The following is a 27,464-nucleotide window of genomic DNA, read 5'->3' as shown; positions in this document are numbered from 1 at the left end:
TGCTTCCACCGCACACTGTTGCCCAATCTTTTCAAAACATCCAAGTAGAAAGCATGGCTAACTGTCTGACCCTGCGGAACAAATTCTCAATGGACGACTCCTCTCACGTCGAAAAAACAAATCAGCATTGTTTTGAGGTTTGGTTTCACCTGACTAGCTTTCTTGAGGCGAGGTTAATTTGAAGTTTTCCATTGGCATGATTGTTGCTTTGATTCAGGAGTCGATTCAGGAACACTTGAGTTGTCCCCATAGCCTCGTCCTTGTACGTCTTTCTTAATATTTCAAGAGTTTCCATTCAACTTTTTCCGAGCGAGAATCAGAATTTCACCGGCGCACGCTGTTCACGAAAATCAGCCATTGCAAAAACGACATTCACACAAAACAGTCATCACTCTAAAACTCTGCCTAAACTAGTCTGACCTCCTTCAACGACGGCACTCGGCTTACTGACTCTGGAATGTTCGTTCTATGCGCTCCTAGTGGCAAAACGCGGTTCCACAGAAGCTTTGCCGACCAAAAAATTTAGTCCGGTTTCTTTTGGGTACCCCCTCGTATGGGATGTTGAAGAGGATTTCTGCCGGCCAAGAAAAAGAAAAACGTACACATGAAGGAGAACCACACAGGACAACGGCTGGACTAACAACTGAAATTTTTATTGAACAGACCGCTCAGTGACAGCCACGCATGCGCCAAGCCAGGACACGTGGTTCTCCCACGTGTGTACGTCTTTTTTTGGCTGGCAAAAATCCCCCTGAATAAAAATGATTACAATACTCGGTGCATTACGCAAGAGCAGGCATTCAGACATTTGCGGCAACACTCAAAATTGCAGATGCTTTCTCTGAGCACCAGTGACTGCATTGGCAAACACACCGCGCTCAGGGCTGCCACCGTTTGTCTGCTCGCAACCAGAATTATGGCGCATTCTTAGGCGCACGCACACGTTAAAACTGTTTCTTCTGTCCTAAGTTTTGTCTCTAGAACGCACGCTCTGCTCCGGCGAGTTGAGCCGCCGATGCGGCGCGCGAGAACAAGCTCAAGTGGCTGAACTGCCTTCCACGGATGCTTTCACTCAGGCTGCTGTCGACAGCTCTCACGGCGCCGCCATTTCATGCCGCGCTTCGCCGATCCGTCCTGAGTGCGACCCCGGGGCACGCTCAGCGCCTGCATCTGACGCGATCTCCTTTGTCAGCGTCGGCAAGAGGTCAGTAAGAGAGAGGCGCCAAGAGTGAACGGGCGGCGTGCTGTTGAGGCATCGAAGTCGAGCAAGCGAAAGCGAAAGCATCGGTGCTGGCGTGAGACGCGGGCGCGTGACCGACCTGCCCTCACACGGCAGAAAGCGACGCAACACGGGCGCAGGCCAGCGTTGGCGAGCGCGGCAAGCGGAGAGGGAAGAGCGAGCGGGGGCGCACTTACTGTATAACTTACTAAAGGCAAGATAGAACTCGTTGATGTTGAGCCGGCCGTCGTGGTTGGCGTCGTCGAAGAGCAGCATGTCGGCCAGGATGCAGACGGTGGACAGCTGACCCAGTCGGTCTTCCTCGCCGGCCTTCCACAGCTCTTCGGCCTCCAGCAGACCGTTGTGATTGTGGTCGTAGTGCGAGAACATGATGCTCACCAAGTACTCGTTCCCTGAGGGGCAATGCAAGAAGAGAGGGAATCAATTCCCTTAATTAGATAATTACAGGTTGCCTTATGTTTCATGGCCATATGGCGTTTGCATCTCCTGTGCCATGGCTGACACAAAGGAGGACGATGACGAAGCCAAGATAACTTACGGCTGCTTCTGCGGTTGATACGCATTCTGCTGACATGTGCAAGATTGCCGTAACTGTAACCTGGAGGGTGTGAACCCTAATTGCTGATGTTCACTACATTCTCGCTATGCGTCGCAAATCCAGAACAGCTGCTTTACTTTTTCGCAAGCGCGAATCAGCAAATCCTTCCTGCAGGCAATCCAGAGCATGCAGAGTCGCTTGAGGCGAAACATTTAAACAATTCGCTACTTTTCTTTTCTCTTTTGATTCTGTAACATCCTACCACGACCGGTCCGCGCCTGTTAACGCCCAGTCGCTGCGAAGAGAGATAGCATAAATTCGTTCGTTCGGTGGCATAAGAAACTTGGTAACACTGTTCGCCTCAAAGTCAGTATTGTGAACTGAGATCTGTGCAATAAAATCCGAGAAAAAAAACAACATAACACACATCACTGCTCTTTTCCAAAGATGTTGAGGCCGGAGTGGAGGTTTGCGGTAGGCCGCTTTTAAAGAAGCGTGCTCTCTGAAGTAGCTTGCGCCGGATTCATTGTGACAGTTTCTGTATGCACTCCTATTTATTGGCGACGTATTAAAGTGGTTCGGGACTTCTCAAAACCACCACGCGTTTCGCGCAGAGGCGACCCCTGTGTGATTCTATGGGAACCAATTTTTTTCTGATAAATTTCAGTGCGCCCAGCCCCGGAATCGGAGCATATAAGGGCAGAACATCAAAGAAAAAGGATCTAAACAATTACTATTACTTTTAAAACTCTGTAAATTGTGTTAGTTCAGTATGGCCTACTACGGTGAAGGGTTGCCACAGCTATTTTATACTGCTATTTATTGATATTACTATACATTATACTCGTAAATTACGTTAATGTACAATAACAAATTATTTTATTTTTGTATACTTTTCTTATATTGTATACAATAAAGTATTCATAAACAAAACTGTCTTTGGAATTAAGGTACTAATAACAGCGCGCTATTATTACCCGCTTTATGCACACTCCATTCTCTTTACTTTTAATTCATACATAGACAGCTAATTTACTGCATAACATCATGAGGACAAACTCACCTTTCATGACTTCGCCGCCTAATTGCACTTAAACAGTATACATTGCCCGTTTCTGTCGTCCTCTATATTTTAAATATTTTTCGAATAGCAACTGAGACTCATCAGAAATAGTGCTTCTTGAATGTCTGTGCCCATAGAAAATATAAGATAATTAACACTATTAATGCCCTTCATTTAGTTAAGTGCAGTAATACGAGATTTTATGAGCAAAATAACTTACTTTTACCAAGAGCCCGTACTAATTGTGGCAAATAAACGGTTATGCTAATAGAAATACCCGTCTGGAACTGATTACCACCTCTGCCTAGTCATGTCACACATTATCCTAATTTCACCATGTACTAAAAATACACTTTTGGCTTACCTTGGTTTAAACCAATTGCAAACAATACTTTTAATCTTCTTCTGTTACTTTGCACAACGTGATAATTACCACATGGTTCTGAACGATGTGTATTGCCGTTCATTTCTACTCCTTCACACATTTTTTTATTCTCTTCCATATGTATGTACCTACTGCGTATAGGTTTCCTAATATTATATCTGTTTTGATGCTTTATTCTCTAATACTGTACTATACCAACATGTGATTGATCTTATATATTTTTCTTATATTGCGTACTCGCCTCTTGTTGCTAATATTTTTTGATCACCTGAGCTGCCTATAACTCCATTATTTTTTATGCACTTACTAGCAGGAGGTCCCCCTGTCAATTTAAACTACAGGACCACCTTTAGTAACATGCTGTGCCATGCATTACGATTGGAAATGATAAACTGAAACTGAACTCCTCCTAAACTGCTTTTGAAATGCCACATCCTGATTAATAATTTAAATACTGATTAGAAATTTTGGGTGAATAGCAAACAGGCTTTGACGGCTCCTTGCCTCTCTGTGTCCATCGAACTTAAGAGATGTTTAACGAAAGCGGGACCCTCGTAGCGGTCGAGCTGTTCATTAAAAAAATCGTGTTTTGTATAAAAAAATATCATCCGGCATGCGGCAAGCCTTGTATAACGACTCAAGACCCAAACCTCCAATATATAGCAATCTTCAAGGGGATGATGATATTTCACATCTCATCCAATTATTTATTTACAGGTTTTGATTTTTACTGTCTGCTTGTTTAATGACCGGTGGGATACTTTATTATTCAGTTCCCTGCTCTTTAATATCAGGTTAAAGTGCCAGCAACTACGTAAAAGCAGTCTACGCCCATATATGTAAGGAAATGCAAATTAATTCACTGTGATGCGTTTTTTTTTAGCTTTCTGAAGCTTAAGAAGGCACATCCTGCAATAGCTGATCAAAGGGTATTTTTCTGAAAAATCGGCTTACTTCAGTTTATGATATTCTATGACGGTACTAGAGCTGAGATAACCATGAAGGTGCCCTGATTGATTAATTCTTCGAAAGGTACACGAAGGAAGGTTTACCTTTCATTACTAGGCAAAGTGCTAAGTACAACTTTGAGGTGAATTGAAATCAAAGACGAGTTTTGAAAAAAGGCTTGTATAGAATGCCTTATTACAAATAACGAGTGTCTAACGCAAGAAAATTAATCAAATCTTCTGAATACGCTTTTCATAAGCATAACTGGTTACTGATGATGCCACTTCAAAATAGACAGCACGCAGTTTTGCACTCTCATAACTGTAAGGCAGTCACGTGAAGAGCTTCGTGAGAGTGAATATGCAGTCGCATATTTGATTTTAGTGAATGATGTTCTTGCTGGCCCGCCTTTTTTTTAAGTTCACGTCGTAAGATTAAACTGCCCAAATTACAGGGCATAGGCGATAGCTCAGTGAAAACGATAAGCGAATGCTCCATACTCTAAGGTCTCCTCACCTGTCTTCTTGTTATCTGTCATCTTTGCGTTGTTGTAGAGGAGCAAGTTCTCCTTCATAAAGTCATATTCCTGTTGAGTGCAGTCCTGCTGCGTCGAATCCTCGGACTCGGTAGTTGTGGCCACCTTTGCCTCGTGAGAAGGCATATTCGTCCACGACGAAGGCATCTCCGTCCTCTCCATTTTGCTCTCCGTGCCGGCTTGCGTCGAGTTTGTCTTCTCCGTGGAGCTTGCATGCTCTACCCCTGTTTAAGAAAAAAACAAAAGAGAGACGCAGTCTGCTGCTTACTGGAAGACTTGAGAGCTTGTTCAAGCACGCATTAAGGCCAGACCAACTATTGCAAAGCAAGGCCAAGCCTCACTTCTTTTCTTGCTTTCTTGTTTTGCTGCTTAGCTTGCGACGGTAGAGCATAACAGCAAGTTTACAAAAGGTGTGCGTTGTGAATGTTAGTTGAGATGGTTTTACGTTCTTATGATTGTACGCGCACCACGTATCAAATGGAAAAACTTTGAACATGCATCTTCACGTATGCATGTCAGTAGAAGAAACAAGGACATTTCTTATTTACTATGGATGGAAATAAGGCAGTGGAGAAGCGGGCAAATCAGCTCTATTTCCAGGTGCAGACTCCAGGAGCTGAACGGCAGCACAGCACGCTAGAGAAAATCAGGCGCGGTTTTCTGTACCAATCGAGAGTTCAGTGAACATATGACATGGCGAACTTCATAACGTCAGGTGAAAAACACACTCGTACAGCAAGCTTTAGCGCTCAAAAAGCGGGCTCGTTTTCATATAATAAAAAATTTCCTTTCCTGAAGAGCTAAATATATTAACAAGTTTTTCAAGCGAAATTTAACATCCTCAGACAAACAACGTTAAAGCTAAGTAAGAAAGGACGATGCTTATGCATTGTCAGTGAATGTTTTCGCAAATAATGCGCATATTCCCAGATATCAGTGTTACTGTTCTACTTAAACATCATTGCTAAGAGGGTCAGTAATAAAATGAATTGCGGTCGTTATCCGGCACAGTACGAAATACACGGCGCCGTACAGTTTCGAGGTGATTATGTAATACCTCGCTTAACATACAGGCCAAATTTAATTGGCTTATTAGCTAGGAGGATACGCAGTGCACATACAACTCATTGCTATGAGGTCATCGTTGCAATTCAAAAACTCTCCACGGAAATATACGACACGCAGCAGGTGGTTTTGCCGTTCGTTTATGGCCGAGTGCGAAGTGGGAATTGAGATCGAGGTTTTTTAACGTGCACTTACATCGCATAGTCTCTAGCATTTCGCCTCCATCGAAATGCGACCACCGCGGCCGGGAGCGAACCGGCGCCTTTCGGGTCAGCAGCCGAGCACCAAGACCACTGAGCCACCGCGGCGGCTTTCAGAACATAATTTTTTGCTTTCAGAACCAGTTCAATAATTAAAAACTTACTAACACTCAAGTATATGGCTAGACAATTTCTACTAACATGCATTTGATGTATTTGATGTACGCGCATTGGGTTTAGCCTCGTTAGTTTTAAAAGCATTTAGATAGCCGTTGCCAGTTTTCCTATATTAAACATAAAAAGGTTTGGTTTGGTTTATGGGGTTTTACGTCCCAAAGCGACTAAGGCTATGAGAGACGCCGTAGTGGAGGGCTCCGGAAATTTCGACCACCTGGGGTTCTTTAACGTGCACTGACATCGCACAGTACACGGGCCTCGAATTTCTCCTCCAAAGAAATTCAGCCGCCGCGACCGGGATCGAACCCGCGTCTTTCGGGCCAGCAGCCGAGCACCATAGCCACTGAGCCACCGCGGCGGCTAAACATAAAAAGGATATTTTGGTTCATACAGTTTGGCGACGAAAGTGCAAAACTAAGTACTGGTTTTAACTCAGACAGAAGCGGACACGAGCATAAGAGCAGATACACAATGTGGCGCCAACGAATAACTAAAGTTTATTGATGAATGGCGAGCGTTAGCTTATTCGCGTTTCCGACGTCGGTTCTGCTCTTAGCTCATGTTTCTAGTAGCATCGCGCGAACTAGCTGAAAAGGAAGGTTTGCACCGTCGCCAAAAGGAAGGTTCTTCAAGAGCCCACACATTCCTAGCCACTGTGTTGCGTGCTGAAGATTTATTGGAAATAAAATAAGAAAGTATTTTGACAAGGTTATTAGCATGCTGGAGGAAAATAATAACCTCAGCGAGTGCAGCATGATTGGAGGCCTCGGCCACTTCTACACTAGAGCGTTTCGACACACTTCCCGCAAAGCAATGATCGACCACGCGTAGCCGGAACTCAGCGCCGGGACGGAGTATGACAAGTGAAGATAACTTAGAAAAACAGTAGCAATGTCGCTCGCCGGCTAGCTCTTCAAAGGCGGCGATGACCAATGGTGGGGCACCAAAAGAAAGGAAAGGGAAACGAAAGCTTACAAAACAGAGCCCTGGCGCTCTCTCGAGGTCAGGAATCTGTCGCAGTGAGTGACTCACCGTAAACGCGTTTCGCACTGCAAGTGAAAGCTCTGAATCCGAAAGTTCGCCGTCCAGTGCAGCTCGTAGACATGACTGGGAAGTATAGAAGTGCGTGTTTATCCTTAGTCTAGCGTCTTTATGCTACTCTTAAAGCGTAAAAATATCCGCAAGTACACTGCGTCCCCTTTTATTCTGCGCAGTTTTTTGACGCTCGGACTTTGCGTGCGATGAGAACGATAGGTAAACTGCGACCTTGAGGCGAAAATAGATAGTTTTCAATCGCTTTTGTTTTGTACCCTCTCCATGTGTCACTGCGGCATGATAAATCGCGTTTCGGCTTTGCGGCGCATCCATGGCCGCAAGTATATTTTTTTCTTTTCATAGGCGAAAAAAAAAAATCTATGTCTACATCAAGAAAAATGACGCTGACTTTCAATTTTGAGCGTCAAGAAAAGCAGCGTTGTACGCTCTTGGCGACAGGCTTAGCGCAAGCCCATTTTCTGGAGGCTGCCTCCTCTGCCTTTTTTTTTTTCTAAAACTTGACTGCATCACGGGAGGGAAGTACGGTCTCGCCAGGCAGCTTCCCATGGGTGTATTGAAGTGCAGTGCAGCATGCGAGATTTCAGCAGATTTCGACGCACCTTTTCACCCCTTTGACAGCTCCTAGAGCACACTCAAGTAAATTTACATGTGAGCGACTTTCACACTGAAATGAAATCAAAGTTTACTCATTATGAAAAATTATTGGGAGTCAGTATGTATATCTTTTCATGACACATATCAGGCATGCCACTTTTCTGCTCGGCCTACTGTCACCGCAAATTTTTTCCCTGACATCAGCAATGCAGACCACCGTTGTATCACTCGTTGGCACGTTTGAAAAAGGTGTTACGGCATTAGTAATGTTTGATAGTCACTAGACTTGGTTGATTAGACTGCGAGTTAACGGATTAATAACAACAGTTGTTAACTGACCTACTGCTACGACATGAAGACTCTGAAAAGTTCAATCGCAAAAATTAAAAAAAGGCGCTGCTATATGCAGTCTGCAAATAGCAATGCGCACGAAATGCGTGCGGCGAGGTGTGGGACACTCGGGGCCGTAATGTTTCTTGCGAAGCAGGCTTCCTCTGGCTACAACCATGCAAATAAAAAAGCCCACTTTAGCTGCAACTGCGCAGTTAGAGGAACTGTGCAAATGCAACTGTTCAGACACAAGTGACAAAACCGCCAAACCCCGTACCCTCCTTGCTTAACCTCGGCATGCTGTAAACAAAGAAAACGGGTTCAGTTTACTTTTGTATATTCATTGGAATGCTGCGAGTTACCATGCAAGCTGCGCTACTTCATCCATACCCAACAATTCTGAAAAAAAAAAGCATTTTTGAAGGAGAAAGAGTTTGTGAACGCAATTTTTTTTTCATATATTGCAAGTTCTGACAATAACAATCAATATACCCGAGGATCTTCCGTCAGCAGAGTTGCATTTTTTTTTTGCTATTAACATTTTTGCTAACGTCAAAAGCGTTCCAAATTGGTTTTTCATGGCAGCTTTAACTGCTAGTTCCGAGTGATGGAAAACTTTACTACACATCTTTACTACTACTGCCACTACTAAATATTTTGCTACACATCGAAAAAATGGACCATTACCTTCAATATTTCTATAACAGTACCTTACAGTTTTCAACTATTCAAAATTCTCATCCAAGAATGTTGGACATGACTTGCAACGTGCTTTTTGGAAGATCTGGCTCGCCGCACCAGCGAGGTGACAATATTACTGCCGCTCCTATACCAGTACAGTCGTGGACAAAAGTCTCCGGACCACGTGTTCCTCTAACGAAGCCGATAGCTCAGCTATCAGTCGGCGGCTGGAGACCACACTTGTGGAGGTAAAAGCTAAATTTTTGTTCTTTCATCTCCACAGGTGTGGTCTCCAGCCGCTGTCTGATAGTCGAGCTATAAGCTTCTTTTGAAGAACACGTGGTCCGGAGACTTTTGACCCCGACTGTACGTTCATGGATTCTGAGTGAGGAATGATAGAAACATGGCTAGACCATTGTACTTGGAATGCGAATGAAAATTTTTTTATATCTCTCTGAACTGGCACACGGAGGAGGGACTCGCCGAGAAAAACCGCTTACGGTTGCAGTTTCCTCGGTGGTCGATGGCGATCGGCTTCCCCGCCAGGCAGGCTGCCCTATGCAGCTCGCAGTGGTTGATGTAGTAGTTGCCGTCCGAGCCGCAAACGGGCTTGCGCCTCTTCTTGCATGACTTCTGGCAGACGCAGCTCGCCTCGCCGGCATCGTTCAGCTCGCACTGGCGGCCCCGACCGCAGACCATGGTCTCGCACAGGTCTGCGCAAAACAGGGCAAACTTCAACAGAACTGACCACGCGAACACATTCTCCGCGAGTTTCACTCTGCAGGTGGCGCTGCTGGCGGTGATAAAATGAGAGGTGGAATCAGCCCTACCCTGAACATGTCGAGAATTGCTGCGCCTATGTTCCATAGACTTAAAAAAATGCCAATAATTTCTACCACTGCCTCAAAAGGCCAGAGTTCTCAATGAAGTTCAAACGTAGACTTGTTACCTTGAGCCTCTTTGCTCGTGAACCGTCGGAGAACGCCACTTAAACGAAACTTTTGAGTAACGCATTCCATCTCCTCAGGCTGCGCAGAGATGTATCATGCTCACGGGAAAAGCACGGGAACACTAGGAGAAAATGATGTACAGTCGCGGCCATAATAGTGCAGAGCACGCTATGGCCATGAAACTCGTCACACGCCTTGCCTAGAGGAAATTAGGAGCTACTTAATGCACACGCTGCGAAATGCCATTGGTGCACTCGCGTATATACCCAAGAAACCCTCGTATTTGCGCCAATGAACGCTTTTGGGAGCACGCCACCTGTACGCCACTCACAGCGGAACAACTAAAGCATACAGGAGACGCAGCGCTCTGCACAATTCTGAGTCTAATCAGCCGCTTCCCGTTTTCCATCTCTTCTACACGCGATAAATCGAATCAGGGAGGTGTCCCGGCGTTCACAGCGTAGTAGTAGGTGCAGCAGTGTAACGATGGTAGTTGTAGTACCAGTAGTAGTTGTAGCCGTGGTGGCGGTGCTTGCAATAGCAGTAGTTCAGGCATTATTATTTATTTATTTATTTATTTATTTATTTATTTGTTTATTTATTTATTTATTTAATTTATTATTACCAACGTTTTTAACTTCTTATCGTTTGCCAGTCAACGCCAGTTAAACCACGTGGAAAAGTCTTATGATTGCATCTCAGACCTTTGCTTATCCAGCACGGAAACCATGCGTGTTGCTATAAGTGACACTAATACCCTAGTCACACGGGTCATCTAACTACGCTTAAGCATAGCCGCGGTTACCGAACTTAACTACGGTTATCGCGAATCACGGTTCGCCGTTGTCACACGGCTCGCTACCGTTCTCGGTTTTGGCATCCACCGGCCTAGTGCAATGAACGAAGTGACGCGGTGATCGGCAGAGCGAAGCAACATTTGCAAATACCTTACAACGCAGTGTCTAGAGTTGCAAGGCAACGCCTCTGCGACGGAGCCCTGGCGCCAGCGTCTGAAAACCGTGCTAAGCTTTCATGCTGTCGTAAATAATAAACCCCGGCAAAAGGGAATGTCAAAAATGAATCCTCCTCGAGGATCGCTGATCTGTACCGAGTTGACGGTAGGAGTAATAACTGCGATACAAGCTAGGGCGTGCCAGCTGCCGCTGGTGCACCGGGGCTCACCCGATCTCTTGCACGCTAGCTCCGCTGCTAAGCCGTCGCTGAAATCTGTCATATATCTTTCTTTTAGCATGAGTTAATGGGGTAGTCAGCAAGGGAGTGCAATGAGTAGACCATTTACTGTAGCGCTGGTCAATTGAAAAGCGCAGCCTGCTGTGGCTTCGATGCGAAACAAGTTAGGCTGTCAGAGCGCCGTCGTCCGCCGCGCTCGCAGGCGGCACCACCGCAGTCAGCTCGCGAAATCCGGTGCAGCGAGCGTTGCGCACTTTTCATTTCATTTCCTCTTTATTTCCTTTCCTTTCGAAAAGGTAGGAGCCGGGACTAAAAGCTGTAAAGACAGCTTGACAGGGGCCCCGGCCCCCTACATGGTGGCACTGCAGAGTGTCGGAAACAACATCACCATAACAAAGGAAAAATAAATACAGATACATATTACAGAGGCAATATAGTTCAAGCTCAACAAATAAATACAAATTCAACATTGCAAGGCAAACAACAGTTTGAACGCTTCAAACACAGAAAAAAAAAAGAAAACAAAGAAAACAAATAGATGAAGTACAATGTGTTGGACATTCTGGACATAGTATGCAACGAATTGAAGCGACAGTAAATTTCTACAAGGGACATGGGTACAATAATTACAGCGCAGAAAACGTCTCACATTACAAGATCTAAGACAACTATAATAATTTCTGCCGACAGAACAGACTAATGGTATGTTTTGGTTCGTTTTGGTGTCGCCTACTTTAAAGCGACAGTGAGGAGAGCTGTATTAATATTTTTTTTTAAAGCAAAGTCCGATGGTTCGGCATTTCATGGCTTTGTTGCCACTTGGCCGGCAGCGAAAGATGCATTTATTTCTAAGAAATTTGGATTCGAAGTTGAAAAAGTTTTTCCCGCCGCTCTGATTCAAACTTGGGATTCTCTTATGACGACACAGGACTAAGTGACGTGAAACATGACGTGCACATGACGTAACGCAGACTCCATGATTTCTGGCGGCCAACAGTGCGGCCTAGCAGCAGCCGAAAAGAAAGCTACCGCCGGCCGCACGTTGAAGGCATCTACTGGCTATTGCGGCCGTCGCTACAGTCGCTTCGTTTACGTTTGCACCGGTGTTCTGCCAGCGTTACGATGGATCCCGCTCTCGAAGCCGTCAACAAAGTTCTCGCAAATAGACACCTTTAGCATACCGTGTACCTTGTTAGCGTTAGCAGAATTATATAGCGGAATACCGGGAGCCCACCTACCGCCGCTGAGCAGGCGCTGATTGGTCCCGATGCTGCAGGCTCGCGCGTAGCTGCCGGGCACGTGGCGCCATCTGGCGACGTCAAGGAGATTTGCGGAAGCATTGGCTGCGCCTCAGTGATTCGTGGATTCTCGTGTCTTAGCGTGTCTAGAACTATTCGTTCTAGCAACACTGTTTTGTCCTATGACGTCATCGCGCTTGTACTTGCGAGTTTGGCCTGTGGCGGTGATACCTGTATTTTGGTTCTGGCTCTTTTCTACGTTACGAGAGCTTTGTTGTCAGTATGAGTGGCGTTTTTGTAATCAGGAGCTGGTATTCTGTCGATACAAGCCAACTTCAATTTCTCCTCAGTGTCTCTTTAAAGATGCGGCGCAGGGAGCGGTACTTTTTCGATATTACAGCGTTAGAATGTGCAGCTCGATCATCGCAGGACTGCGCTGCAGTACGCTGTTGCTGCGCCGTCTGACGGCACTCTGAGGCTGCACCAAAGCGCCGTCGGACGGCACTCTACGCACTGCCTATTTTAATGTGTTGCTCTTGAAACGTGATTTCGCGCGAAAAAAGTACGTTGCTGAAGTGCACCAGCTCGTACGCTTTTCGAAACTCGGACGCCTACGGGCATTATCCATCTACAGACACCACCATATTCTCGGTTAACGACGCGAACTGAGGTCATCAAGCTCGGTTCCCGATAACCGTGGTTAGCGGCGTAACCACGGTTAGGTGCGCCGTGTGAACAACTGTAACTGTAGTTAGCGAAAACCGTGGTTACCTTAACTGCGGTTAACTGCGCCCGTGTGACAAGGGTATAAGTTGGTTCCTCCGGGCAGGTAACACCGTCCCCTGTTTATTCACACCCCAGACAAACCAGTCTGCAAAAATGCCTCCTACCGTTCTTCCTACCCACTATACGACTTTGCTGCCGGAGACTACGTTACATTCTGCAGCTACCTATCCATAGCTGACTGGTCGTTTCTACTAACTTCGGATGGCGTGAATAGTCAAGTTAAAGAACTTACAAAATGCTCCAAAACGGAATGCGTAAATACATCCCTGTCCAGCGTTCCAAAACATCTACTACTTTCTAATCTTGGTTCTCTCTGGAACTTCGCCGTTGCGATGTAAAGAGCATTCCCACAGGAAGACGCAAAGAACCAGCCTGATCGAGTGGAAGGAAGAATTCAAAGGGTACTGGTATGTCTTGAAAAACCTTTACGACCGTGAGCACTAAAAAAAAAAAACACATTCCATCCATCGAATCAAATCTCGCAAGATTTCTGGAAAAGCAATAAAGCTAGGTCAGGTGCAGAGAAAGAAAATGTATGTCTCCTTGATATGGATGGAAGCACAATCGCATACATCTCAAGTGCGTTTGCAGAGTGTTATTCTGTTTTTACTGGTACTGAGAACACTGACTTGGTTACGCAAATACCTCGTCTTTTGGCGAGCCGAGCAAAGCACTTGTTGACGAGAACATTGTAAAATGTAGCCTTCGCATTCCTGTGGGCGGACCCTGTAGAGAACCTTCAGTTCTGTCATTGTACAGGTATTCATTACAATGTTTAAAACTTGCGTCAAACTGCGAATGTTTTCTGAATTGTGAAAAGTTGCAAGAGCTGTCCCTGCCCGCAAATTTGGATCGAAAACCGGCGTGAAAAACTATCGGTCGATATTGCTTTTCTGTTCTGCTTCGGAAATTTTTTAGACTGTGATACACATGTTTATTTCAAGTAGCGTCAAGACAGCTCTCCTACCAGATCAACATGGCTTTATCGCAGACAGCTCAACGACCACAAATGTTGTTAGTTTCATGTGCTACACCTATGATGGAGTCGAAAAAAGAAGCCAACCTGACACTATCTGGTCCAAAGTTTTAGCGGAATCTCCCAACGTGGACTATAGTTGTAATAAAAGAGTAATTGCGGATTAGTGTCCACCCATGACCAGCGACACGGCTACAAAGGAAAGCTGTACAGCTTCCATGGAAACTTCGTGCACAATTTACTGTGGCCTTTGGTGTAGTCTGTCATCTACTACTTTACCAGAAGTTCTCAGAATCAGCCATCTCTGGGACATTATTGGCACTCATCTGGGACTATCCGGAACAAAGTACTAAAACTAACGTTATTTCGTACGCACGAAACACTGACGACATACGTTTCCCGTATCGGATCTGTGGTAACCTGCTTTCTCTCGAGGGTGAAATATGGGACGTCGGCATTGTTTTTGACTCTTCGCTTGGCTTCTCTGCGCACACAAATCGTGTCACAAGGAATGTCATGCGAGCCCTCGGTACAGTGAGTCGCGTCTCTATACAACTTAGAAGTTTAAAGACCTTTATTATATTTTATTGCTCTTTTTGTCACCCATTATTGGAGTATGCATCAGTCACATGAAACAGCACTCACCAGTCTAACAAAGAACACATAGAACGAGTTCAGTCGAAGTTCCTCGCCATAACAAAACACCAGTGTTCTAGCAGGACAACCATCAAGCTCGTTGCCTTCAACCTCCGCAGCTTATCTGAAATGGAATCCTTGGACTCAAGACGCAGAAAAGTCGCCCTAACATTTCTTTTTAAGCTTCTCTAATGGGTCACTGATTGCCCGGAACTCCTGAGCCTCATCAAATATATATATATATATATATGCCTCATCAATGTCGTGACAGCGATTAGTGCAAAGTTTCTCACTGCCTGGAGGTCAGCTCCAACTCGATGCTACACTACAGGCCAGACTCTCTTCTTTGTTCAGCCACAAAACTATTTTAGTTGAGCGCTTCACATGGTTGTGTCTTTCTCAGTTAAAATGTACTCATTCCTGATCAGCAAGGCTTTGTTCATGTTCTCTCTATACTACAACCAAACTCTCATGTTTCATGGCGCAAACTGCGCCTGCAATCCTCAGTAGGAGGCAGCTTGATGCTGTCTATTATGGATTGAGTAAGGCCTTCGATGTGTTGAACCACCCGTTGTTGATTGTAAAGCTCCTCTCAGGTACTGATACTTCGATTGTGGCTCTTACACGCATACCTACCTCAAGTACCGATACTGCTATTCGAGTGCTAATGGACCGGCATCTTTCAGGTACAAAGCAACCATTGGTGTGCCTCGACGACTTGTGTTGGGTCCCCTTCTTTTTTTTCTGTTTTTATCAACGATGTTGCTTCTGTCATACAGAACTCTTCGTTTTTGCTGTATGCCATGACATGAAAATATTTAAGGACGTGAGCAATGTTCAGAACTGGTTGACATCTTAGCATTCCACCTACTGGGGTACAATAACAATCTTGATAGAGAAGAAACGGAACCACTTGGGACATGACTTAGAGCGGACAAGTGGACCATAAGAGCGGCAACTGAAGTTTGTTAGAAGAGAACACGCTGCAGCAACAGTGTGCGCCTGCGTGTAGCGTACCGTTTGGAAAGAACAGATAAGATGATCCCAACTGGCCCAGAAATGCATCCTGTTTAACAATCTTCAATATGGCGAAAACCAAAGTGGTCTCCTACACTCGCAAAACTCAGTCACTGATCTATCTCTACTAGATCGTAAACACAACTCGGCCGAGGGCGGACAAAATGCGTGACTTGGGGATATTTTCCATTCTTCTCTGACGTTTTCGCCTCATGTCCGGCAGATTACCCGGCGCGCTTTTCAGTGCTTTGGCACTATTTGCAAATTTTCGAGAGAGTTTCGAGGTGCCTTTGCTTTCCTAAACTTGTATACGTCTCTCTGCCTACCTCTTCTCAAAAGCGCACCATCTGTTCGGAGTGAAACGTGTAAGTCCAACAGTGAGCGCATTGAAAACTTTCAGAATTAGTTCTTGTACATTTGCAATCCCCGTTTCCGTCACCTGAAAGCATACACAAGCGGCGACATGTCTTTCCTGGCAAGTCTTTTCGCTCTGTTGCGTCGACGAGTACGGGCAGATTTTGTTACAAGCCTGCACGTGGCAATATTTTGAGAAATGACCTGCTGACGCTTGTTAACTTTCGCGTAGCTAGCAAAACTGAGCGCTCAAATCACCCTTACATAAATGATGCCTTGCAGAGTCTGTGACACTCTCTCAATGAGAGATTGCAGTCTTCGTATAGTACGTACTCCGACCTTCTAGACTTATTTCAAATTTACTTATCCTTATTTTCGAACGAATTGAAAAAGTGGGGTTCTTTAGCTGCTCTTCATGCGTACACATGATCCGATTTTTTTTTCTCTTTCTCTCTTCTTGCTACTCGCGCCTGAATTTACGCTCCGCTAGGGTGCCGGGACCTGCTACAGTGCTTTATGTTTATCACGCTTCTATCTTGACGCAAAGGCTTTGCTGACGCATAGAGTTTCTTTTTTATTCGTCTTGACAGTTCTATTCTCTGTTGTTCTTATTGTTTTTCTCTCCGTGAAAATGTTTCTGCACTGTTTTGTCTATAGTGTACCAGTACCAAGACCCTAGGGCTGTTCCTGGCACCTGAAATAAATGTTGATAACTGACAAATTTATTATTATTAGTATTAGTGATAGTCATTATTCGTAGTCATTAGTCGTAGTATTAGTAACAGAAAGCTCAATGACACCACCCCCCCCAGGATCACGTGATAGATTTCTGGTTAATGACACCTAAACTGCGAGATTAATGACAACCAAAAACTATGGACTGTGGCGCCTATAGTCACGTGATCAAGGTATGTGGCCTTTGGGTCTGCGAGAGTTGCCGGGAGGAGGACACTGCCTTTGGTTACGTTGAGATATTCCAGACAACTGCGACGAGAGCTGCATGCATAACCCATAACCACGTAACCGTGCTGTTATGTGTGCGTAAGAGGCGCGTAATCTTCGTTTCATTTCTATTATTATTTTGTTTCATTACTTCCCACTTCTCTTTTACCGGAAGAGAACCGAGCGACTTCGCTCGGACCCGCGTCGCGTTTGCCGGCGCAAATCCAAGCCCGTCATTGCGCAAACTCCGGTGCCGCGGCGTAATTGACAATCAATACGCGGCCACTCGTTGGCTCATTCAAGCACCTCGAGCGGGAGACAAACCCCTCTATGGCCGTATTCTTAATGAGCAGCCGCCCAGTGCCGGCGGCGGTTCCCGCTATCGGCGGCCGCTTCTCCCAGTGATGATAGTTCACAAATTCCGAGTCGGCGCGAGGAGGAACGTGTGTTTGCGGTTCTACTCTGTGTGTTTAATTATCTGCTCCGTCACCGGTAAAGAGGCCGAAGGAGGAAGGGCGCCTTGCCCGCCCGTGTCCGCCTCTGCTTGGGAATATTCCATCGACCAAACACGGGTGGTGTCGGCGAAGGGCGATAAGTTTGATCGTTAAGCCTCCGGCAGTCATCGTTTCGCAAACGCCGCCGACGCCGCACGCTCGCTGTGATCCGCGCGGCGAGGGCTGCCGCTTCCCGATTTTCCCTGGGCGCACCCTCTCCGATTCGGCTAAGCACGGTGCTTTGAACAATAAATCCGGCTTGTTAGGACGACGAATAAATGAAAATACAATTGATGGCTTCTTAGATATAGAGGTCGAGTCACCTTCTCTGGATGGAGATCAATAAAGGCCCCTGGTCAGACTTGCCCCAATCTTTTGGCAGGTGCAGTGAGCAGAGGTGCACATGCATTCGAAGTACTACGTCTAGGTGCACATTCAACCATATCTTGAAAAAAAAAAAGTGGGAATTGCAATTTGTTATGTCGAGGATGCAAAACTCTGAGTTTCCGTTGGAGTGCGTGGCTTTTCTCTGCTCTTAAAAGAGACATGATGAAGCATAGATCAAATTTAAAAAAGAAATAGGAGAGTTCTTTGTATTACTACAAGTTTTACACTTGACACTGAAAGCGCTGACACTTAACGAGGTCAAATCAAAGCGCCAGTTGGTCCACGCCTCCCTTCTTGTCACTAAACAAAGGGGAACACAATATGTATAGCTCGCATCAGCGGAAGAGAGCTGTTGGTATACTCGGACCATCACCAGAAATAAAGTTACAGCTTTTTACGAAATGCGGCGCTGTAATCAACGCAATTAATGCTTGAAAAAATGCTGAAAGATATTTTATAAAAACTGAGTACGAACAGAGTCTTTGCAATCTGTTGCACTCTGAATTCAGATATAACACTGAATATTGTGGAAACTGAGTATAAGCGTCCTTTACTGCCACAAAAAGAAGCTACAGTTATCTTTCTGGCTACAGCTACAGGTTCTTTATGAGTGCCGTTGAGCACATAATTGGTCGGCAGCTTCATGACGCTGCCGTCGAAGTTCTCGCGTCCGCTGCTACGGTGGTGCAATTCGAAGAAACAAACTGGTGGCTTTCTGTGCACGTGCGGCTCGATTTTAGAGGTTTGTGGACATGCAAGTTCTAAACACTGCTGAAGAGCTGGATGTTTCTTCATGTATGCTGTACGCTCAAGCACCCCAAGCTTGACAAAAGAAGCGAAATGGTGCAGACGACGACAGCCCCGCTCTCGAAAACGTAAAAATTGAAGACGCAAGTTTTTGCTGCGTAGCAAGTACTATCTCGTGGACATAAAGCTTGGGGAAAACTTTTTCTGCTGACTGCAAATAAATGAAATCGTTCGCAAGGAGAGCGGCTTCGATGTGCGTCACAACAAAGAAATTCTAAAATGTGTTCCTGATCAGAACAGCCCTTAAAGTGATCCCCGCCCAGCGACGACCTCCGGTGATAGTCGCTGTCACGGAGAGGGCCCAAGCAAGCCATAATGGTTCTTCAAGGTTTCCGATCCTTTCTTTCACACTACCGCTATACGCAACGCAGCAATATTTTCTACTCTGGGAGAATGGGGAAAGATATCATCTCGGCCACGTGCATTCGTGAAGCCGTCGGGCGCGCAAAAATAAAGATGGGCTTGGCGATCGCTGCGCTTCACCGGTTTTTGATGGGGCGCTGAAACATTCATGGATCAAGCAAGCCGCAAGGGGTTACGAAACCGCTGTCTGCGAAGACAGCTCACTGAGAAGCTCGCGATGAAACACTCGGAGAACAAGCATAACAAGTCAGTGCAAGCGGACCGAGCCGAATGGAAGTGCAGCGATGACGCGACTGCGCTGGCTTTGTATCTAATTTCTTAATTTCCTCTGCACCAAGCTCTGCGTGCTGCGAGCTCGTGGGAATGGAACCACTGATGAACTTTATGCGGGTAATTCTCAGCTGCCGTCTCCCGAATGACGAAGAAAGCTGCGAAACCTTCGACTCGCGTGGCTCATTCTTCATCTGTTTATTTCAGTAAGCTTTTAAGCTTCCAACTGACCTGCTTTTTCAAATAATGCAGCAAAGAAGTCCCAGGGAGCACATGCCTCGTCCACAGGACGTAGAGACATTTCTTTTTACCAATTTCGTTTTAGCAACTAATATAGGCTTAATCATACAATAAGGTGTTATATCGCAGCAATGGATGTCTGGTAGCTGATAGTTCATGCCAAGATTAAGAAAATATACAAGAACAAAGTCATTCTGAGTATTCGAAGGTATACGAATCCTTTACTGATTCAGTAGCGTGGCGAGTGCTATACTCGCCTTGAGTGACCGTTCGTTTTTGTTTCAGATAAAGCGGACATGTAACCTATGCATTACGGCAAAACTTCGGGCAAAGACGCGGACAACAAAAACAACACAAGAAAAGCATCAGTCGTGTTCGCTGTCAGCTTTTTTTGCTTAGTTCTGCCGCCATGTATACTCATCATCAGCTCACCCAACTCGCTGCGCTTTTTTTTTTTTTGCAGCCAATAACTAGTACACATAGATAGTGCACTCAACATCATAAAAATTTAACATGATCGTAGATTATATTTGTACTAATCAAAAGTGACTTACTTTGCTTTAGCGTAGATGCATCAGAACCAGAGTTTCAGAGCAAGGAAGTTATTCATTATTAATATCCCCAAGCGCAGCCATACGGCTACAAAACCACACGACTACAAAGTTATTCGGCGTCGCTCTGTGCAAATAGAGTTGCAGAGTTACGAATCTTCATGTCAAGGAAACCCGTACACCTGCGGAAACCGTTTACGACGCTGCAAGAGGCACGACACGAGCGCCATTTTCAAACTATAACATCAAAGTTTTCAGGTCCAAGATTTTTTTTTACATTGCTCTTTACGTGAGTGATTGTCACTATCCTTCATATTACAGTTCATAAAACGCGCATGAATTTATTCCACTATCAAAGAGCGTCCTATGTTTCTTTTACTGCGGTCTTCGTCTTTGCGCTGTTTACCTATCAATATGTACCACCCACTCTCCCGTTTAGCTTTTTTTCAAAGAGCGCATGGCACATGATATATTGAGCCGGCTAAAATGCACTGGAAACGAAAGTACGCAATGGGACGGAGCATGCCAGGCAATAGGGTATCGAGGTAGGATATCGGGGGCGCTATGAGCGAAAACGGAATGCGCTCCACTTGCAGTCGTAGCAAGGGACTTGTGTTTGCGCTACTCCTGCAAAGATGGCGCCACGTGTGCGCTTCCACAAATAAGTCAGGCGGGTGAAACCAACGTTGAAACTTCTTATACCTCCCAGCGGCCACGAATTACAGACGGTAGTGACAATTCCTCCTTCAGTTGCATTCATAACGGTTGGCGGCGCAGTTACGGCGTATTAATCGCCATGACAACGGACGACCGAAACACGCGAGCGCGGGGGGAATTCGCATGGCATCTGCTTCACGCTCGGACTTCTCCAAAATCGTGCCCGACAGGGGTGGTGGGCGGATTTATCGTTGTCCTCCTGCTCTGCGCACCGCGCTTTACTTGGGTTTTCGTACACGCTTTCTTTGCTGTTGTGGCATGTTAACATTGGTTTCGCTGCAGGTCAACAATGGTAACCACAGCGTTGGTCCAATGTACGGGGAGAACAGAGAACATGTATATATATATATATATATATATATATATATATATATATATATATATATATATATATATATATATATATATATATATATATATATATATAATTTCTGCTACGGCATTCCTTCCAATACAGATAATGTTTGTCGACGCACCAGAGGTGCTAAGTTTATCTAAGACGGCGCAGCTGGCATTTTCAGTACATCATTTCGCGCATCATTCAATACCCGTGCATACTGTCCACGCAATACAGAAGGATCATGCTGCGTAATCATGCTGTGTATAGTGAGTGCACGCATTTTAGTTCACGCGCGATGTACCTTACAATCATATATAATTGTCAAAAAACTCTTTAGTATTTATGCAAACGGGTGGCAGCAACCTGCCACGCATTGGCCTTCACTTTCCATGCAAATATATGCGACACTAATAAAGTTCAATTGACATATAGTTGCATAATCAGTTACCACGATGTGCCGGCTCTTCTGCGGACGAAACAGGATGGCTGATTCGTGAACAGGAGCGTCTAAATCATAGTTTATAGGCTCCCGAGAAAGCGAGAGCAGTCGGCGGTTCCCGTCGTAACCGTGCGGGTCTCCCTGCACTCTTCGCAATTTCGAAGGTCATGAGCACGAAACCTAACACCACCGTAGCTGTCGCAGCACCGACATCACGAACACGTCAAGGAACACGGCGCCAAAGTGTATGTGACTGGCACCGCAAAGCAGGCGACAGCGCCTGAGGTAACGCGACGGACGGAGTTCCCGAAACACGCAATGTATGCGCGACGGTTGCAACGGCCGTGCTGGTCAGAATTTCAAAAGGTATAGAGAGGGAGAATGATCTGTTCTTCCATGTTTTCTCCTTTCAGAACCTTCTTGCGGTTAGATCTTGTTCTTTATACAGACTCCAGCGCCAATTCCTCCTTCACTAACGTAGACAGCGTTAGGCGGACCAGTTACGGCTCCAGCGGAAGTTTCTCCAATAAGCCGGGACAGAAGTTGCTTGCGCTTTCCTCCCACAGTGTTGTGATCGGTTTCCAGATTCACGTTTTTTTTTAATCCTATTTATAAATGCTTCTAGTGGTTATCGCGCTCGGCTGCTGACCTGAAAGACGCCGGTTCGATCCCGGCCGCGGCGGTCGAATTTCGATGGAGGAGAAATTCTAGAGGCCCATGTGCTGTGCGATGTCAGCGCACGTTAAAGAATCCCAGGTGGTCAAAATTTCCGGACCCCTTCACTACGGCGTACCTCATACCCAGAGTCGCTTTGGGACGTTAAACACCATAAACTATAAACTATAATTACAGGTTTAACGAGGGTTTTGTATGCGAAGCCCATGAAACATGAATGCGATTTTATAGATCATTAATAAAAATAAAAAAAAGAGTGGACGTAAAACAATACCTTGCGGTACACCAAAAAGAGGCTAGGAGAATTTAAGATTGACAACCTCTAACCATTATGTATTGTTCACGAGACGATATATACGAGAAAAACCATTTTGTGAGCGTTTGATATTAAAGACTACATTAAGCTTATGTAACATTTTTTGGTGCGACACTTAATAAAATGATACCGATTCTTGAGATTCAAGAATCGAAATCATTCAAAGATCAAGATCAAGATCAAGAAAGCATTCAAGATTCAATATCAAATGTTTGAGATTCTCCGCGAAGCAAAGCAAATACTGCGGCGATAACTGCGCTTGATTTCGCAGCAAAACTGGAGAGAGAGTTTTATCGAGTTATATAAGGTTTACGGCGTCGGCGCTGCTCTCGTAGCCCGGCCAAATACCTCTGGCCCTGCAAAAGGAATGGCCCCAGGGAAGTCGGCTTGGGGTGGCAGGAAAAACTAGAGGAGATGGAGGGAAGAGGGGCGAGTCGGATTTTCGGTACGCGTCACGTCCCTCTGAAATTACTTCTTTATAAAGACAAATAGACCCTTACAAAAATGCTTCTTGAGACAGTGCTGAAGTTCTCATGAGCAGACTCAACATCCCATGTTGAATTTGTGTTAGGACCAGGATGACCTAGTGTTGGTGAATTATTGAGGCCGAGTTGAAACTGAACAGAAAAGTGGCCACCGTAGTAGAGTTCAGCATTCTCAATAAAATTTATGTATTGCTTGCATGTTGAATTCATGTTGAAATTACTGGGGTGAATCTACACATCATTCTGAATCTTGGATGTGGTACAAAAAAAAAAAAAAAGAATCCTAGGAATACATTCGTATTGCGGCAGATAGACCGACTACCGATGCAATTTTCGGCGGTATATTCACATTTATTGCTGCAATTTCTCTTTAACGTGATGCTGACATCCCCAGTAGTGTGACGCTCCACACATACGCACAAACACACGTGCGTGTCTACTAGTACATAAATGCATACACTCGCGCCTTATACACCCATCAGATAAAGAGCATGGAACCGTATTTCACACAAGGCTGTACCTGATTAAGAGTTCATAACTTTTCCATCTTAAGCGCAACCTGAGCTTCACCCTTATATACTCCTACACATGGGTGTCCGGATCTGCGCAGGTAGCGGCCTGCCGATCAGCAAAGTTGTGTCAGTTAGTACTGTTAATATTTATTTATTTGATGTGTAGTAGAATTAATCAAGTTAACATGCCACGTTCTGTTAGTTGAAGACCTTGATTCATTCATAAACAACATAAATAAAGAACTAATTAAGCGCTCTTTTTTATGAGCGCACATACGAATCCTCCGAAGTAGGTATGCTTGAAAGAGCATATTGCACCACTAGCACTTTTTTCTATGCAAGAAAATGACTTTCAGCGGTTTACGACAGTCTTAACAGGTAAGTAGAAAACCAGCAGAAAAACAACTGGTTTTTTACTTACCATGCACCAACTGGCCCAATAAGGTACGCTTCTTCAATTTTAACCGGTGCTGCATGCGCTCTTAGTATGCATAATGTGATAAGGTTCTGTTTACACGACGCATGTGGAACTGATTTCATTTAGTTCTGCTTAAAAACGGCTGCGATGAGATTCAATTTAGCATAAATTCAAGCGAGATTACTCAACAATTAATGTGTTGACTACGTTGAACAAAAATTTTGTTCAGCAGATGTTGAGTAGGCTCAACAGACATTGGGTTCATGTTGGTTTCCAATTGATTCAACAAGAGCTCAACAAGGCTTCAAATGAAGCTTAAAAGTCAGTTTTGTAAGGCGAATAAACAAAACGAAGCGGCGTGAGCTTCACGTACTCGCCTGCGAGCAAGGAGGCCCTGATACGCCTGGAAACGTCCTCCTCGCCAGTGTCTGAATAAAGCTTTTTGAAATTTTTTGGTATGGCCCAGAAAATTTTCGGGCTGACGGCCGCCTTCCCTTCGCCTTCTTTTGGCGCCGTCACTGCCCTAGAAGGCATACAGTCATTAGACAAACAAGTGGCAAACTAGCGCTCTCGTGGATGCGCCCTGTGCGGTCACACATTGCCCTGGTGAGTCTGGCTCGTGTGGGAGTAGTGGTAGAGAGCGTGCTGCAACTAGGCTGCAACCAATACTATGCCTTCTTCACGGTGTGTGCGTGCGCGTGCGCGTGCGCGTGCGTGCGTGCGTGTGTGTGTGTGTGTGTGTGTGTGTGTGCGTGTGTGTGTGTGTGTGTGTGTGTGTGTGAGAGAGAGAGAGAGAGAGAGACCTGCACAGCAAGAAATTTACAAAAGTATGGGAGGGAAATAAAAAATTGTCGACGATTACGTTACTTCCTAATGCGAAATCTGAGCGCAGCACATCAGCTGTTCCCGCTTTTTTTGTTAGATTGAGGCAAAGAATTCGAGCAAGACGTGCGTACTATTACAGACTTGTTATTTTTCAGACATATTCCTTCCTCAAGAAACACTCGGGACGTTGTCACAGACGTGGGAGGCATTACGAGCGAGAGGAACGGGATGTTCTCCCATATGAGTGGTAAGGAATTCCTGTTTGTTTGTCTTTATATCTACATTAAAATCTCCACCCACCCTGCCACCCTGGCAGGTGGAAGTTAATGGCTAGTCGCGAGAATTCGCTCACCGCTGTCAGCGCTAACGTATACGGCTAGCCCACATCTCTCTCTCATCTCCCATGTACCTGTAAGCGCGATTCAGGCGTCCACTGACCCAGGGAGCCAGTTATGCGCATTTCCTTTCCTTAAAATGATCGGAGTGTAAAATGTTGTCAACGCCAACGCCAATGAACACAACGAACGTCGAAGGCCTATGGTTTCAGTGCCGCGTTTCTGGCACAACGTTACCAATGCCAACGCATGCAGCGCACATCTGTCACTACCGCCACGTAGCTTAAAGCACGACTGAGGTGTCCACTGTTCCAAGAGGGCAGTTATGCCCCTTCCCTCTGGTTCAGGTTTCCACCGAGATGTGTGAGATGGATAGTGCGCCATTTGCTTTCTTCAAAAACCAATTTACCCATTTTGCCCTCTGCTTTCCAAGCTCCTGCTCCATTGGTTGCGCGGCTTAAAGCGCGACTAAGGTGTCCACTGCTGGTTACAACGGAAAACGGCGACGCCGACGCCGCGAAAGGCAGAAACGGGCGCCAAAGAGCTGCGCTCAAAAAATAACGGGCTCCAGCAGCTCCAAAGCCTTCTTGCTGGCCGATTTATTGCGAGCGCTTTAGCATCGCAGCCATGGCGCTGGTTTATTGGTTTATTTCCTCACGACCTCTCTGGCTCAGGTCGCGCCGTATATTTCACAACCGTAGAAGATATGTCGTCTTCCGCTTCGCGACAAGTTTGGTTTCGCCATAGTTTTATCCTAACGAAGTCAGGAAATGAGCCTTATGCCAAGGCTAATTGAAAAGCCAGCTGCTTTCGTGTCGCAGCTGAGACATTAAGAAGGCCACGAGGAAAACGAGATTCTGGCTGATGCAACTTAATGAAGCGCAGTGTTAAAGCTCTCCGATTTTCCTTTTTTTTTTGTAGGTCTGCATGCGTATTGCATGCACCAAGAAACTTGACTGTGGTGAAGAGAACGAAAAAGTGAATACGTGAGTATAAAACATGTTCTTGGAACATACTGGAAATGCTGATGTATTGCGTCATCATTACTGGCTGTTTTTCGCTCGAAGAAAGAAGTAACGGCAAACGGGTTTTTAGGACGTGCCTGTAACGAGGATCATATCTGCTTCAGTTCTGAAATCAGTTGACATGTTCTGGATGTATCTTCATTTCAAAAAGTTTATAAATTATAACTGTATTATACATTAGAGCTTATACTGAGCACCGATAACGAATCACATCATTAAGAACCTGTGGGTCTGTCTACTCCGCACACTGCCTACTGAAATCGGCAAATGTGGTCCCCAGAAAAATTGTCCATATTTCGAATCGTCTATATTAACGGCTGTCGTAATAACGTGTAACGAATATACATGAGTTTTCGCGAAGGTTGCAATCAAAGCAACCTCTCCAATGCACGGAACTCGTCGAAATAGCCAAAATTTGTTGGGTCACAGCGCCGAGGGTAACTGCGTTTTCTAAATTCTAAAACCGACATGGATAATAATTACGGTGGGCTACACGCCTCTCCATAATTAGGGAGCCTAACTTTAATAGTTCAAAAGTTAACTGCTGAATATTATTTAAACAGGCTGCTAGTCAGCACGCCTTAGCTGCATTTTGATCTACTACAACGCTGACAATGCTATGCCGAAAAACGCGCTCTTAAACTCGCAAAACCTATTTTTTAAAATTGTGGAAAGTCTCAGGTGAAACACCCTGTAATATGAAGAATGAAAGAAGTAAGCGTAGGTAAGTTCCGATTTATCGAACGCATTGTTAGTCGTGCGATGCGTGGCTGTTTTATTGCCAAATGTTTCGGGAGCAGACTTTGATAAACCTTAAAATATAGACGATACGTTTATAACGGCGTTCTTCGCGCAAAAAAAAAAAATGTGGTCGAACCGTGTGTGTACTGACGCACAGTGCTTCTTAGCCGGCGCTCACCGCTCACTCGATGCCTTTCGGCGCAGTGTCGGCGCGGTCTTCCTTCCTCGCCGCCGCTGCGGGTGTGTGGTCTCGTCTCTCCGCCGATCACGGCGATACTGCGCCGAGCTGCGTTGAGTGCATGGGGCCGCGACGACGACTGGCCGTCTGCCATTTCAGGGCACCGCTTTGCTGCCAGACAGTACTATAATGCCATATGCTTACAGCAACGAGATGAAATTGCGTACATCCTTTAAGTGAAGTGCAAACTCCATACACGTTTCGAAAAGCGTCCTATGTTTTATATCGCCGCATTCTCAGCTGCCTATCACTCTCATGCCAGTGCGCCTATTTTGAAGCAGCAGTTTTGGCGACGGTGCTCTTGTTCATGAACAACCTTATCTCATTATCTATTTTTTTTCTCACTTGTTGCGTACTCTCGAGGAGTTCGATTATAAAACGCTG

General features: G+C 45.4%; 1 protein-coding gene across 2 annotated transcripts in view; it reads right to left on the bottom strand.

The window, feature by feature from the left end:
- Nucleotides 1–27,464, bottom strand: part of LOC149352176 (follistatin-related protein 5-like) — a 321,346-nt gene that overhangs the window by 27,408 nt on the left and 266,474 nt on the right. The window contains exons 4-6 of one of the 2 annotated variants that reach the window (XM_089581323.1): nt 9,313–9,525; nt 4,691–4,933; nt 1,417–1,632 (exon numbers count right to left, since the gene is read on the bottom strand). In XM_089581323.1, the coding sequence (XP_089437449.1) occupies nt 1,417–1,632; nt 4,691–4,933; nt 9,313–9,525 (672 nt within the window). The remainder of the gene's footprint in view (nt 1–1,416; nt 1,633–4,690; nt 4,934–9,312; nt 9,526–27,464) is intronic. The other variant, XM_089581324.1, reaches the window with a different exon arrangement.

This window comes from Amblyomma mixtum, chromosome 3, assembly GCF_055824585.1.
Source record: "Amblyomma mixtum isolate Tamu chromosome 3, ASM5582458v1, whole genome shotgun sequence".
In the NCBI taxonomy this organism is placed as follows: domain Eukaryota; kingdom Metazoa; phylum Arthropoda; class Arachnida; order Ixodida; family Ixodidae; genus Amblyomma; species Amblyomma mixtum.
The sequence above is the reverse complement of the archived record's forward strand: the minus strand, read 5'-3'. Positions and strand labels throughout refer to the sequence as shown.